General features: G+C 39.3%; 1 protein-coding gene across 8 annotated transcripts in view; it reads left to right on the top strand.

Annotated features, from left to right (window-relative positions):
• RASGRP3 (RAS guanyl releasing protein 3) overlaps positions 1-7,362 on the top strand; it is a 110,391-nt gene extending 103,029 nt beyond the window's left edge. For all 8 annotated transcript variants that reach the window (XM_043918267.1, XM_043918260.1, XM_043918261.1 and 5 more), the window contains 4 exons: positions 978-1,014; positions 3,208-3,333; positions 3,671-4,035; positions 5,589-7,362. In XM_043918267.1, coding sequence (XP_043774202.1) covers positions 978-1,014; positions 3,208-3,333; positions 3,671-4,035; positions 5,589-5,597 — 537 coding nt within the window. In that variant the 3' untranslated portion in view covers positions 5,598-7,362. The remainder of the gene's footprint in view (positions 1-977; positions 1,015-3,207; positions 3,334-3,670; positions 4,036-5,588) is intronic.
• The last annotated feature ends 8,607 nt before the right edge of the window (positions 7,363-15,969 follow it).

Here is a 15,969-nt window from a genome sequence, read left to right as displayed (position 1 = left end):
GCTGTGCCTAGCTGCTCAGTCGTGTCCCACTCTTTGTGACCCTGTGGACTCTAGCCCACCAGGCTCCTCAGTCTATGGGGATTCTCCAGGCAACAATATTAGAGTGGGCTGTCATGCTCTGCCCTGGGGGATCTTCCCACCCCAAGCATCCAACCCAGGCCTCCCCATTGCAGGTGGATTCTTTACCGTCTGAGCCACCAGGGAATTCCAAGAATACTGAAGTGGGTAGCCTACCCCTTTGTCGGGGGAACTTCCCCACCCAGGAAACGGACCGGGGTCTCCTGAATTGCAGGTGGATCTTTCACCAGCTGAGTTACCCAGGAAGCCCTTAATTTCCTGTAGGGGGCGCCAGAGCAGTGGGAATTGGAAGGTGGGGACTAGGTGTGTGTGCACTGCCACGCGTGAAACACAGCTAGTGGGAACCTACGGTTCAGCGCGGGGACCTCAGTGGGTGCTTGGCGGCGGCCTAGTTGGATGGCAAGAGGAGTGGGCATAGGAGGAAGGCTCAAGAGGGAGGGATATATGCATATATATAGCCGATTCACTTTGCTGAACAGCGGAAACAAGCATAACTAGAGTTGTAAAGTAACTATACCCTAATTAAAAAAAAAAAGAAAAGAAAAGGAAAGGAAACCAGAGGGATCGAGGGCTTCCTAAGGCAGAGGGACAAAATCTTTCTGTGAATTTTGCTGAGCGCGCATTACAACAGAGTCCAATAAATTCACCAGTATCAGCTTCCCATCCCAGCTCCCGTTTGGCTCCCAGAAAGAAAACGGAAGCCAAAGTCCTGTTATTGCTCCAGCTGGAGTGGGCCGGGAGAGGGTCCTTCTATCTGACAGGAAGGGTGTCAGGAGCAGCCACATCCTGTTTGTGCACTGCCAGTCATCACGCTTCCCAGGACTTCCTTCTCTGCGGCCTTGTTTTCTTTCCAGATTTCTCTTCAGATTCCCTGACATTCCTTTGTCTTTTTGTTACAGCTCTGGGGCATAATCAAGCAAGGATACAAATGCAAAGGTACGTAAAAACGTTATTTTGTTAAAATTTTAAATGTGACATTTGGGCCAGAAGTCATAATTGTCTGATGAAAACTTAAAAGCTTTGGGCATCTTGGAGAACCTGGGGCTGTGGGGCTACTGGCAACTGAAGAGTTAATGTGTCTAGGAAAGGACTCCCTGACATTTCATTTCGAAGAGCCCAGGCTGGAATTTTATCCCAAGCAAACTACACTTATCATCCCACACACATCTGACCCCTATCTCTAAGGTGTCCTGATCATCATTAGCACACATTCAAGGTGGGATTTCTGAGGAGAGCAAGCCCAATGGAAATACTGTATATAAGAACTTTGTCCTTCAAGGGAAAAAAGAGAACCCATGCTCATTTCTGTAATACATACGCATCTCTTTCGGCTCTCACATAGCTAGTCCTGTCTCTACTAGATTACAGATGATGATGAGAGAAGAGGAGACACTTTTGCCCTTTTCAGTCAATTTGTTCATATACTCCCCCCATTTAATTGAAATCTATAGCAATTGAATAAATATATATTTAATAAATGCAAATTTTAGATACTTTTGTTGCTACTCGTAGATAAAAGATTATTACATATAATTATGTAATGTGTATTATGTATTATGCAAACTGTTCATACTGGTTCTTTTAAGAATCTGATAATGCTCTTGAAGAGTATAATAAAACCACAAAAGGAATATTGTAATCAGAGAATGCCTTCAGATTAATAATGTTCCCTGTGATGCCTTTTTTTCTCTAGCTATCTTTCAGTATTTGGCTCTCATTTTACAAAGAGTAGGGAGCTTCCTTAAACCTCTCTGGGAGTCACACTTTAGTGCTCAGGAAAAAAAAAAATTCCCTTTAATTTTCTGAATCAGTTATCTTAGTCTAACTTGAATTGTTCCTTTCAAGCAGCAAAGATACTCATTTCTCCCCCTTATGCCCTAGACAGACAGACAGACACACACACACACATACAATTTTATGAAGATGAAAACCAATTAAACCCTAAGATCTCTGCTCATATGGTATTTTCTCTTAAAGATACATAGAGTGAAAAGTCTAATTAAAACAGACCAAACATCATTACAATTTGATCTTTCCATGATGTCATTACAAAACCATTTGAAACTAGACCACTTAGGACTGGAATCCCCAGTCTCCAGGCTGCAGACCAGTACCTGCTGTCAGATCAGCAGCAGCATTAGATTATAAATAAAGTGCACGGTAAATGTAATGTGCTTGAATCATCCCCAAACCATCTTCCCTACCCCTGGTCTGTGGAAACATTGTCTTCCATGAAGAAACTGGTCACTGGTGCCAAAAAGTTTGGGGATCACTGCTTTAGAGGGAAACGGTTTGTTTTGAAAATAATGAGAAAGCTCCTTTTTGATGGTGAGAGAGAAATATACCCTTTAAAATGATCGTATCTGTCTAGTGATTCTAAGAGGAATGTAGAACTGTCATCGTATCATAGGAAGTAATTATGCTGTTATCTTCCAAAGGGGCCAAAATTTTCTACCCCAAGTAGCAATTAATATCTACTTTCTTAACTAAAGCATCTCATGGGACGATCACAGGGTGTGCTGCTTGCCATTTCCAAGCCACAGTCAATGAAACATGTTTACTGAGCATAAGCTCACCTTGTCTTCTGTTTCTATGCCAAGAGAGGAAGTGAAAGATGAAATCACTTGCTCTGGAAAAGGTCTGGGGACATGAAGAAGAATAGAAAATGCAGACACATCCTGAATGGAGGGATGCCTTGCTATTAGTAATGAGAGGCAGCAGTAGGTCCTGGGAGAGGGTAGATGCTGAGGCTTCTCACCCTCTTTCTGGCTCAGGGTGTGCATTTGTGGGGAACGGATCTTGGTCTGGAGAAGAACCCCAGTCCCATGTAATTTACGTCTAGTTTGGGGACAAAGGCAACTCCTTCTCTTAGGCTGCCCCAGCACTTTAATGAACTGTAAAGAAGAAGCAACAGAATAAATATGAGAGAACTGTAGGAACCCCAGGAGGGGAAGAGAGTCCTGTTGGCCCTTTTACTGCCCCTAGACACACCCTGTGGATCTGAGATTAAACACAGAAACGAGGGTGGGGAGGGGAGTCCTGACAGCCCAAAGACCACCCTGGAAACCTGGTCAGCACCCAACACACGAGGTTCACACTAATCACCTGTGATGCTTTGGGTTGTTTCAGATTGTGGAGCCAACTGTCATAAACAGTGCAAAGACCTCCTGGTTCTGGCCTGCAGGAGGTTTGCCCGGGCGCCCTCCTTGGGCAGCAGTCATGGGTCACTGCCTGGAAGTCCCTCGTTGCCCCCAGGTAATGTCCTCTACTTTCTGTCCTACTGTGATTTCTCTCTGCTCACCTTCCAGTCCTGCACCTTGGCTGAGTTCTGGATCTAAAACTGGTCAGAGACGTTATAAACACAAAGGTCTTCTTCAGGGTGAGCAGCAGTGGCTAAAAACCCTTGAACTGCACACGCTGCTTTCTGCTTTCAGGTCTCAATAACCTGAGGCGAATTTCACTCCGCCTCTGATCTGCTCCTCTAGGACCTTGCCCTTCGGACTCCTGTTGTCTGCAACCACTTTGACCGTTTGCTATGAAGCAGTCGGATGTCAAATAATCACAATAATCACAGTAAGCTTTCCCCTTCCAGTGCAGGATGAGGTGTTTGAGTTCCCTGGTGTCACTGCTGGACACCGAGACCTGGACAGCAGAGCCATCACACTGGTCACAGGCTCCTCTGGCAAGATCTCCGTGCGGCTGCAGCGGGCCACCACCAGCCAGGCCACCCAGACTGAGCCTGTGTGGTCAGAGGCTGGCTGGGGGGACTCAGGGTCCCACACCTTCCCCAAAATGAAGTCCAAGTTCCACGACAAAGCGGCAAAGGACAAAGGCTTTGCCAAGTGGGAAAATGAGAAGCCCAGGGTGCAGGCTGGTGTGGATGTTGTTGACCGAGGCACCACGTTCGAACCTGACCAGGATGAAGCAGACATGGATGAGACCAAACAGGATGGTGAGGTCAGTGCTGGTCAAACCACAAATAAAATCAGAAGAGGGAAGCAGAAAGGGACTGAGATGAGCATTATTGCAAATCCACAAGGCCACCCTGGTAGTTTTGAAAGCAGAATGGCTGGGAATCAAGATATATCACTTTTGTTTTTTTAAAGACATATCACTTTTAGTCTTGCTGTCGGCTAATTATGTGACTCTGGACAAATGGTCTCTTCTCCTTGGACCTCAGTTTCATCATGTATAAAATTGAACCAAGGGACTTCCTGGTGGTCCAGTGGTTAGGATTTCACCTTCCAATGCAGGCAATGTGGGTTTGATCCCTGGTCAGGGAAGTAAGATCCCACATGCCTCATGGCCAAAAAACCAAACATAAGACATAAACAATATTGTAACAAATTCAACATAGGCTTTGAAAATGGTCTGCATCAAAAAAATAAAAATTAAAATTAAAAAAAAAAAAAACCACCTGAACTGAATGGGGTCTAAAACTCAGCGAAGATTTTCCTGTCTGTGTACTGATGTGATGTCCAGGGACCCTTGTGTGTATCCAATATATCAGTACACTATGCCCACTAGCTACTAGTTTTCCAACTAGAATCAGGGCCCTTCCTCAGAGAAGGCATTGGAAGCAAAAAGTTTGCAGACAGTGGAGAGTTGGAAACTCTTGCTCCTACTTAAAAAAAAGAAAAGCCTTTTGACAGCATCATGGGGGAGAGGGTGGTGAATATCAGAGGTGTGTGGGCTTCAGGATTCTATAAGAGCCTTTGCCTCCACACAAAAATGACCCTCAAATCATCCAAAGCAAATTGGGAAGCATATGGAATGTGTTACAACAAGCTGAAAATATAAATTGATTCAAGATGAACTTAGATAAATTTATTAGTCAACAGTCTAGAGTGTATTAAGAAAAGGATTTGAGGAAATTGGTGTCATATTCCTAAACTTTAAAGCAATGTCATGGAAGGCAGCCATTGCCTCCCTCCTGAATCATAAACAGAATATTAGGTTAGGCAGAGATCCTACTGGATCAAGCCGATGCTCTTTATTCTTGTGATTGGACCTCCACATTCCACTTGTCATCAGGAGATCTCAGCACAGTCTCCATAGTTATCTATGATGAGAAAAATGTCAATGACCTTTAACCAAAATTCCTTCCTCATTGAAGACAGTAAGGATGCCACACATGATCGTCAGTCATATGAAGTTTATTGTAAGTTCCTGCTGAGCCATTGTTTCCCTCTTATAACAATAACTTTTAAAACAGCTTTATTGAGATATAATTTGTGTACTATAACATTTCCCCATCTAAAGTATATAATTCAGTGGGTTTTTGTATATTCACAGAGTTGCACAACTGCCACTACAATCTAATTTAAGAACATTTACACCATGTGCTGGGTGGATTACATGATCTTTTAATTCTCTCTAAATCTTGAGAGCACAAAATACTGGTCATTTGTGAGGTTCCCTCAAAATTATCTGATAAATTGCTTTCTGGGGATAGTTTTATTTTACCAAGAGAGATCTCGTGGTACAACAGGTTCTGATTCATATTGCAGGATGGCTGACTTCAGCTGAGGACACTGAAGGCAATTGTGTTGGCATTTGGAAGGAGCAAGAAAAGAAACTCTGAAGAACACTCCAACGCTCAGGAAGTTATCTGAAAAGATATCTGGACATTTACTGGCTTGTGACACTGTGGGATCTATGACTGAACTATGGGCCAGAGGATTTACCCTATGAACTATTTATTTCCTCCTCCCCTGATCCGAGTGAGGTGCCACAGAGAGATGTTATGTAGTTGGTGATTTTCGCTCCTTTCTCTAGAGCCATTTATATACGGATGAAATGGAAGCTTTTGGCCATGTACTTGATATTCATTCTCTAAACTCAGACTTTACTTTTCTGTGAGAATGTTACTTCAGTGTTTTTATAAACTTCTAAGGTGGGCGTTTAACAAGAAGTCGATTTAATGGTGTTTTTGTGTGCTTTTTGGACGGGACCAGGACTTAACATTTTCTTGAGAGACAAGGAAACTCTTCCAGGCTTGGAATGCAGTGGTTCTTCTAATAATGGTTTGTTGCAAGGAGAAGCTGTTTACATTGTTCTTACCATACAATGTGCAACAAGCCACACTTTTATAATCATATGTCTTACTAATTCTGCATCACTAGGTAGCCATGATACATCCATTTATAATTGCCATGGGGAAAAATTCACTAAATACTTGTCCCATCTGACTAGGTTTAGCCATCTTTCCTAAGACTGCTATTAAGAAGTGTCAATAGCAATGAAAAAAATCAATTGAAGTTTTTGGCATGCTCTTCCTAAGAAATTGCCATCCATGGTTAAAAAAAAAAAAGAGACATAGAAAGCAAATCACCACAAACTGCCTCTGATTAACATTTCATTTAAAGTATCAGTATTTTGAGTATCTTCCTTTGACTCAGCATTACTAGACACGGGTCTGTTTCTTACATGATGAATTAGCAGAAAGCACTTGGTTTTCAAGATATTGAAAAGTAGAGATGGGTTTGAGCCTAGGGGTGAGGAGAATGACCTGCTACCAAGGACCAGTCAGAGGCTGGATCCACAGAGGCACACTGGTCTGCATCCGGGAGCAATCCACGTAAGACGGAGTTTCTTTGGGGGCAGTTGCTTCAATAAAGAAATGCCTTTCTTCTCACTTTCTATTAGTTAAATGAAGACAGTTCTGTTCAGCAAACACTTGTTGAGTACCTGCTCTGGGAAGGTCCTGTGTTAGACGCACAAAGAGGAGCAATTCTTCATCTCTCCCCTTGGAGATGAGAGTCTGTGCATGTTAAGGCAAGTTGACTCTCTAAAATACTGTTTCAAGTTCGCTAGAACTGACTTAATCAGGCCAAACAGATCCAGAGATCAATTAGCAAAGATAATGCAAATTAAATAAAGTTACTAGGTGAGGGGTTGTGATTAAGCTAGAAAATATAAGAACCCACCATTTGCAAGCACCTCAGAAAGCAAACAGCCATTCTCAGCATTGGTTCTATGTATATATACTCCATATTCCTATTCATAAATGCAACGAAATACATGTTACCAAAATTAATAACAGAAAATGGTAATTTAAGTATAAGAAAACTTTCTTCTATGTCTTACGTTGTTGTTAAGGAATGTTAAGACTTATTTTTTGTCTCAAAGCAGTTATTTCACTTGCCATTTAGTTTGGATTATTTTTGAGATTTCAAATATACAGAAAGTTTTATATGGGTCAGCCTTCCTGTTAGAAAGATACTAAAATGAAACGAGTAAAAACAAACCAAAAAAATAATAAAACAAGCATATTTGTGTGTATATATGTATATAAATTATTTTGTATATGTGTGTTTATATATATACATGGCTAGTGGTTAGGATTCAGTGCTTTCACTGCTTCCATGGCCCAGGTTCAATCCCTGGTTGGGAACTGAGACCACTCATGCCATGTGGCAAAAACAAAACAAAACCAATGAGTATTATTAGATACCAATGGGCTTCCCCGATGGCTTAGCACGTAAAGAATCTACCTGCAATGCAGAAGACATAGGAGACACAGATTTGATCCCTGGGTCAGGAAGATTCCCTGAAGGAGGAAATGGCAACTCACTCCAGTATTCTTGCTGAAAAATCCCATGGACAGAGGAGCCTGGAAGGCTACAGTCCAGAGGGTCACAGAGTGGGACATACTTGAGCAAACACACACAAAGTAAATACTAGACACGGCAACTGAGTCTTCATTGGAAGATGTGCAAACTGGATTGATGTTTTTCCAGATCTGTCTAAAGAGTGATCCTAATTGATATTTTGAACACTTTATGTGGAGAGACTGTTTCCTGAAGTAATAATGTCCCCAAATTTCCATGGTAACAGAGTCTCTCCAAAAATCAAAGAAGTTTGTTATTTGACAATGAAGGCAGGACTCCTACAGAAGGAAGTGCCAAACTGTTACTGATGGCAGGAAGCTTAAGCATCCTGAAGATAAATATCTGGAGTTTTGACTGAGGAGGTAAATTCAGTCAAATGAGATTCCCACAGCACACCTTTGGCATGCAATCCACAGCCAGATTAAATCCCATCTCTGCCAGTTGTAGTCATGAGATCCTGGGCAAGTTATGTACATATATTTGAGCCTGTTTTCACATTTGAAAAGGAGCGATTTCACCACCTTCCTCAACTACCTTCTGTGTGTGTGTTCATTTGCTCAGTCACGTCCAACTCTGCGACCCCACGGACTGTAGCCCTCTAGGCGCCTCTGTCCATGGGATTTTCCAGGCAAGAATACTAGAGTGGGTTGCCATTTCCTCCTCCAGAGGATCTTCCTGACCCAGGGATCAAACCCTTGTTTCCTGCATTGCAGGTGGATTTTTTACCCCTAAGCCACGGAGAAAGCCTTCTACCTTACAGAATTTTAAAGATCAAGTCTAATAATACAAGTAAAAGTACTTTATAAAGACCTTATAAGAATATTATTTTATAGTCAAATAGGGTTCTTTTCTAAACTTGTCTTCAGACTACATACTTACATGACTCTGTTCTTTGGAGGCTCTAAATCCAACATTTAACTAAATTTTGTGTCAAAGAAGAATTAAACAAAGAAATATTCACAGGGTTTTATTTTTTATTCCTGGCACTGTGTGTATATAGGGTCAGCTCTGTTCTGTTTTCTAACATTGGTTATTCTCACTCTGTTTGAAAATAGGTAGATGAGATTAAGAAACTAAATGGGTAAAATGTAAATAAACTGAGAGAAAAAGATCAAAGTATAAAGGTGCTTTAGAGGTTGACCTTTTGAAAGAATTTATTTTACTACAGGGATACAAAAGGAAAATAAAACTTAACTTTTTAAATAAAAAGTACTCCATTTATTTGACATCTGCAATGTATTCTATAACTACTGAAGGTGGTAATGATAGGAAACTACTTGAATTTAAGGTTCATCAGAAAACTGCTTCCTCCATGCTTCATCCAAAACTTGCTTGCTGAAGTTTAGAGAGTACTCAGACCTCGAACAAAAATATTTATTCTCTTCTTAAGAGGTTAATGGCAACCAGGTCGGAATTCACATCTATTCAGAACCCAAATGACTTGCAGTTTACACAAAATAGCATAAAGAAAGCATCACATGGGGCATTCTATAAAGCAGTGGACCCTAATGCCTTAAAAATAGAATGGCTTAAAAAAAAAAAAAGTAAAAGGAGGGATGGAGCAGTTATGGCTCAACCAAAACCCAGCAACAAAATGAGGTGTGTTAAACCTTGATTGGATTCCGGACCAAAAAATAAATAAAGCAGATATTTTTTGGAAGGCAATATATTAAAAATTTAAATATTTAAATTTGGGGGATTTAAATATGAATTATATATTAAATGACATATGGAATGAATGTTATTAATTCACTCCAGTCTGAGATTTTATGGTTATGTAGGAGAATGTCTGTTTTTAGGAGATACCTACTGAAGTAGTTAGGGATGAAGTATCAATATCTGCAATTTACTTTGAAATGGTTCAGTAAAAAAAAAGGAAAGCTTTTTCTGTAGAGTGATAAAGCAAATGTGGCAGGATGTTAACATCTGTTATATTAGGTAGAGCGTTATGTAATAGGGAAGAACCTTTGTATTCTATTAGAAGTTAATCACTAAAGGGATGTTGCCTATAAGCTTAAATTATATATAATGGTGCATCTCTGGGAAACTTGCCTCCCAGGTAATGAGCATTAAGCAAAAACACCTTTGTTTAGCTAGCTCACAGGAAATGACCTGACCAGGCCCACCTGTGAATGACTACAGGCAGTAAGAAACTAACATCCCCTCAGGAGGCTGATTGGAACCAGGAAAAGTTTGACCTTACTTTTCCTCCTTTTAGTGTAAAAGAAGCCTGAATTCTAACTCAGGCAAGATGGTTCTTTGGGACATGAGTTCACCATTTTCTCAGACTGCTGGCTTTCTGAATGAAGTCGCCACTCCTTGCTCCAAAAACTTCCCTCTTGATTTATTGGCCTGTCATGAAGCAAGCAGTACAAACTTGGACTTGGTAACAAATTTTGTTGTAGTCAGTCAAGAGCCTTGTTGCTCATGGCTAGCCAGCTCTGGTTGGGGAATTTTCAGGTAAGGCCCTAGCAGGTGCTGGGGTCCCTCGTCCTGAGGATCTTCCCTTTGAATTTCCCTAATGCAGCACCGGCTGCCCCAGCGTTTGGTAGAGCAAGGAATTAACATTTGGGAGCCAATGGGATCCATACAGTAGGGTAAGTCATCCTGTTGTGAATAGTCTGGCCTTTATTTCCTCTCTAAGGCTTTTTCTCTGGAAGAGTTAATTTATTTTGTATTTGAGTAGGGTACCCTATCGGAGAAAGGCAAGAGTGGTTGGACTTTTACCTGATTTATGAACTGGTTCATTCGTTTCTTTGGATGCACTTTTGTGTATATTATGTATTTTGCTTGTCTTGAATTTCCTGTTTTTAAAAAATGGGGAATTTTAAATGGTCAACTAGTTTCAACTATCCCTAAAGCAAGTCTTCTGAATCTTATTTTGAATAAGACAAATGCATGAGTGGGAAGACAATGATATTTTATTGTAACAATGTGTGGCCATAGTACCTGTTGGGATCTCCACAAGGGGGTTTAGGCAGGGTTATCTTGGGGTCCTGTGCCCCAAGTACTGTGACCTTTCTTGTATTAATTATGTCATTTATGGTCTACTGTGTTGTTGGTATTTGTAAAACCCCAAGACCAAACTTGAGGGTTTATTTAGGATTTTGTGTTTCTTTAGGTTTTTCATTTTGTTTGGTATTGTTTCTCCAATTACAGCCAAAGAAATTTTGTGATATTTAAAACTTTTACTGATGTCAAATGGAGGAAAGGATCAGGAAAAAAAGCAAAGGAAAAAAAAAAAAAACCTGTCTGTTCTTGTCCAAGAGTGGGACATCCCCAAGAAGAGAAATGCTCCTAAAATGACCAGAATCTATGAATAGAAGTCTTTTCCATAAATGTTATTATAAAAGGGTACTGCCATCTAGACAGGTTAGCTTGATTTCGCACATCTGCCAGAAACCCAATTAGGATCCAATCTCTTTTGTAAGTGATGGGCTTTACATTGCTGTACCTCATTCATGACTGAAATTTTGGAATGGGAGCTTTGAGGTCCCTGTGTTTGTATGTGTATAACAGATGTGTGGCACTGCCAAAATTAATTATAAAAGAGCTCTATTTAATTAGTTTAAAGGAAATTAAGCACTTACATAAATACTCAAACATATAAGACATTGGCCAGAATACATTTTAGGTTCATAAATACTCAATATTGAATTCATATCTGGTATATCTGGTACTAAAGTTACCTTGGGCTTCCCAGGTGGCTCAGTGGTAAAGAATCTGCTTGCCAATTCAGAGGACATGGATTTGATCCCTGGGTCAGGAAGATCCCCTGAAGGATGAAATGAAAACCCATTCCAATATTCTTGCCTGGAAAATCCCAAAGGCAGAGAACGCTGGAGGGCTACAGTCCGTGGGGTTGCAAACAGTCGGCTAAGCACACATGCAATCATTAAAGTTACCTTAACCTTCCTGGTTTGATTAATACAGACATGGTTTTACAGTTACGAGTTAGGTATAATACTTTTATTGTACATATGTTTACTAGAAATCAAATAAGACCTTATTATTCCTGGTACAAAATTTGTCAGCAAGAAAAATAAACGATATGACAAAGCTTTTAAGTAAATAGAGGTAAATGAGGTAAGAGTTTTCAATAATCTTTAGGAATATTATGTTTTGGGAATGTCTAACTAAAATAGCCTCTCCAGATTTTTGTAACTTGAAACTAAACTAAATTAAATGAAGAGAATTCATTTACTATCTGAGTCATTTCAAATAGGATAAAATAGTAGAACATTAATTGCTGGGCAGGTCTAAGTTTACCTACCTTTGCTTCTTAGGAGAGGAAGACCAAAGCATATGTTTATCAATCAGTAAATGCTGATATGATAAACAGATACAGTCACTGTATTATTTTTAAAGCTTTTTTGAAGGTTTGTAATTTTAAAAAGTTGTGAAACAAAGAAATCCTTACTACTTTTCTTACCAGAATTCATTAGAAAAGCAACAGTTAGAATAAAAACAAAAAAGCAAGCTCCATTTGCAGAGAAACTAGAAGAGATCTGAAATCCTAGGCCCAGTAGAGGAAAGATAACCAAAAGCATCAGAGGTTGATCAGAGGCTTGTAGGAGAACATGAAGAGAAGTTGCTGTAGTAGAGAGGGACTCAGCAGCTAAAATATAAACAAAGGAACAACTAGCAGGCAGTAAGAAGTATTCCTCTCAGCCTGTAGGGGCAGATTCCTTTTAAAACAGAAGCAACAGATACCAGCAGGAGCTTTCTGGATCTGGTCTGGCTCTGAGCAGCAGTAGAGAAGGAGCACACAGATTAAACATTTGTAAGAAGTGACCTGTCTATTATATAAAGGAACTATAAATATATATTCATATATTATAAATTTCCTTTATATAATATATATTATATAATATTATTTGTAACATATATATTATATAATTAATAAATATTATAAATTATATAAACTATAAAAATGTTATATGTAATTATATAGTATATAAATTAAAATTCCAGGGACTGTATAGTCCGTGGGGTCACAAAGAGTCTGACGCAACTGAGCAACTGAACTGAACTGAATTCTAAGATAGTGAACTTTGTCATGGAAAAAAAGAAAATACAATTGCCAATCCCTTCCAATTAACCTTTGCTAAATGAAGTTACATGCAAAAGCTAGGATCATAAGACATTTCACCTGGCCTGGATATTATCCTGGCATCTTGCAGGGAGCCGGCCTGAATGTACAGGCCCCTTACGGCCCTAAGAGAGATCAAAAGGTCTCTCTTTGTCCTGCCACCCCTTCTTGTTAAAGTATAGACTGGCATTTGTCTCCTTCAGGAAAAAAACACACCGGTGAGCTTTTTGCCTGTTTTTCTGGTGCTGATAAGCTCATCATGCCTGAAACCTGTTTTCATCTAATGTTCTATTGATGAAGCCTGTTTTCTATCTAATGTTCTAATGATCTTAATCATGTTGGGCGCTAGGGTAATTAATGCTTTACTGATCTTAAGTGTGGGAATTTAAAACATCTGTAGCTCTGCACATATGCAAAACCCTCGATCTATTCTTAGTAACTCCTGTTAGCATATATATAGGTGTGGTATTCTTCAATAAAGTTGGCGGAGTCAGACGCAAGCGGACTCCGTCCCTCTCAACCCCATCTTTCTGAGTCTTCTGAGTCTTCTTTTTCCTAGGTACTCTGGTAATTGCGTTCTTGACCAGTTCGTTTGCCGGCAGGCTCCGGCAGCATCTTCCCAAAGAGAACTTCCTACAAATTTTGGATTACAAACCCACAGCTCAAACAGTTGAGACAAAACAAAAACCCAGGGCTTACTAGAGGGAAAAAAAAGGGATAGTTAAATGTGAGACCTCCCACTACAAAATCAAACAACACTGTTAAAAGCTAAGAACTAGAGCCACTTAATGAATTCCTGATCCCAGAAACCATGATAATAAAAGCTTACTGTTTTAATCAACTAAGTTTTATGATGTTTTGTTACACAAAATATTCTACTTGGTGATTAGACCATAACTTTGGGGTTATTTTCTCTACAGAATTTGTAGTTCTATCAGATAACTTGATAAGATGCAAATGATTTTCTTCTCCAAGTTAATACCTGGACCCTAATCCATAATAAATAGTATTATCAAACAAAGTTATACTCTCTTTGAAGAGTTTCTTAACCTCTGCGCGGTGGATGTTTGGGTCCAGTTAATATTTTGTTGGGATGGGGTGGAGGCTGTCCTGTGCATTGTAGTATGTGTCACAAGATGCTTGTAGCACTGTCCTCCCCACTTAAGTTGTGACAACCCAAAACTGCCTCCAGACAGTTCCAAATGTCTTCTTTGGGACAAAACTGCTCGTCCGAGAACCACTGCACATGCATCAGAATCATGTGGAGGTCTTGCTCAAGCACAGATTTCTAGACTCCATCCACAGAGTTTCCATTTTTTTAAAAATTAAGTGAAAAAGTGAAAGTGAAGTCGCTCTGTTGTGTCCGACTCTTTGCGACCCCATGGACTGTAACCTATTAGACTCCTCCATCCATGGGATTTTCCAGGCAAGAGTACTGGAGTGGGTTGCCATTTCTTTCGCTAGAGGATCTTCCCGACCCAGGGATCGAACCCAGGTCTCCTGCATGGTAGGCAGACGCTTTACCTTCTGAGCCACCAGGGAAGTCTTATTTATTTTAATTGGAGGCTAATTACATTGTCTAGGGTGGAAATTGGGAACTTGTATTTCTGAGTTCCCTGGTGATGCTTGCTGATGGCTGTTAGTTGAGTACTGCACTTGAGAATCGCTGCTCTAGGAAGTCAGCTAACCCTTAAGCAGGTTTGTTAAGACACTGCTCTAGAATGACATCCAAAGGACAATGCAGCCATTCTTTATTTCCAGGTGTGGGGTGAGCTTTCTTAGTAATTCTTTCTAAAGACATAGAAGGTGAACACAATTCTATATAGTTATAAAGGTAAACACCAGAACAACACTCTAATCTTTCTAAATATTAGAATAAATACAAAACCCAAAGCCAGGAGAACCTCTATGACATTTTAAAAGTTGTAAAAATATAAAACAGAACCTAAAATAAGACAGACCTAAGTTCAAATATATCTGTCATGTAAATATAAATGGGCTACACTCAACTATATTTTTAAAAAGATTCTCAGACTTTTAACAAAGAAAAATCCAATTCTGTGATGTGCTCAAGAGACTTCTTATAAGTGATTCAGATGGTTGAACATTTTTTTTAAAACGCTGGTCATAAATATTACACAAAATTCAAAGCAAAAGGCACAAAAAGAGACAAAGGCAGGCTGATTTTTGATGCTAAAGGATACAATTCACAGTGAAAATTGAATGATTAAGTATTTTTGCACCAAATTACAGAGCATGAGCATTTATAGAATAGGAACTAAAGGTGATTCAAGGAGAAATACACAGAAATGTATTAATGGCATAAGAGAGTCATTTTCACCTTACTTAGCACATGATATATAAAGGACCAAGTACACAAAACATACATTGCTGGACCTGTGCCATCTAGTACAGTAGCCACTGACCACATGTGGTTGTTGAGCACTTGAAATATGCAAAGTCCAAAGTGAGATGTGCTACTAGTACACAATCTGTCAGAGTTCTAAGGCAGTGCACAACAAAGAAGGTAAAATTTCACTAAGAAGTTTTGTATATTGATTATATGTTACAATATAATATTTTGATGTAATGTGTTAAATAAAATATTATTAAGAATAATTTTACTATTCAAAAAAATTTCTTAACATAGCTACCACAAAATTTTAAATTGCATGTGTGAATTGTGTTATATTTCATTTGGAGAGTGCTGCTCCAGAAAAATTCTAAAAATTAACGAAGTAAATCTAAATAACTAAAACAGCTAATACACATATGGTGCTTATTTGATTCTAGACACTATCCTAAATGCTTTGCATATGTTCATCCATTTAATCCTTTTATAACCCTAAGAAGTAGATATTATCATTATAGCCACTTTACAAAAGAGGAAACTGAGACATAGAGAAATTAAGTAACTTGCCTAAGATTTCAGTAAAAAATCTGGGATTTGGATACTGTTAGTCTGGCTCTAGAGTCTGTACTCTAAACCATGATGTTAAAAACTGATGCATATACATATTAACCCTGTCCTCTAAAAACAGACTGTCTTTAGTTCTATCTTCTTCAATGAAACAATTACAAAAATGGACCATATGTTAGGTCACAAGGAAAACATCAGTAAATTTCCAAAATTTGGAAATAATAGAGATAAAATTTTATCATAATACTATAAAATTAGAACTTGAT

Source organism: Cervus elaphus, chromosome 11 (genome assembly GCF_910594005.1).
Source record: "Cervus elaphus chromosome 11, mCerEla1.1, whole genome shotgun sequence".
Lineage (NCBI taxonomy): Eukaryota > Metazoa > Chordata > Mammalia > Artiodactyla > Cervidae > Cervus > Cervus elaphus.
This window is presented reverse-complemented; position numbering and strand designations above follow the sequence as displayed.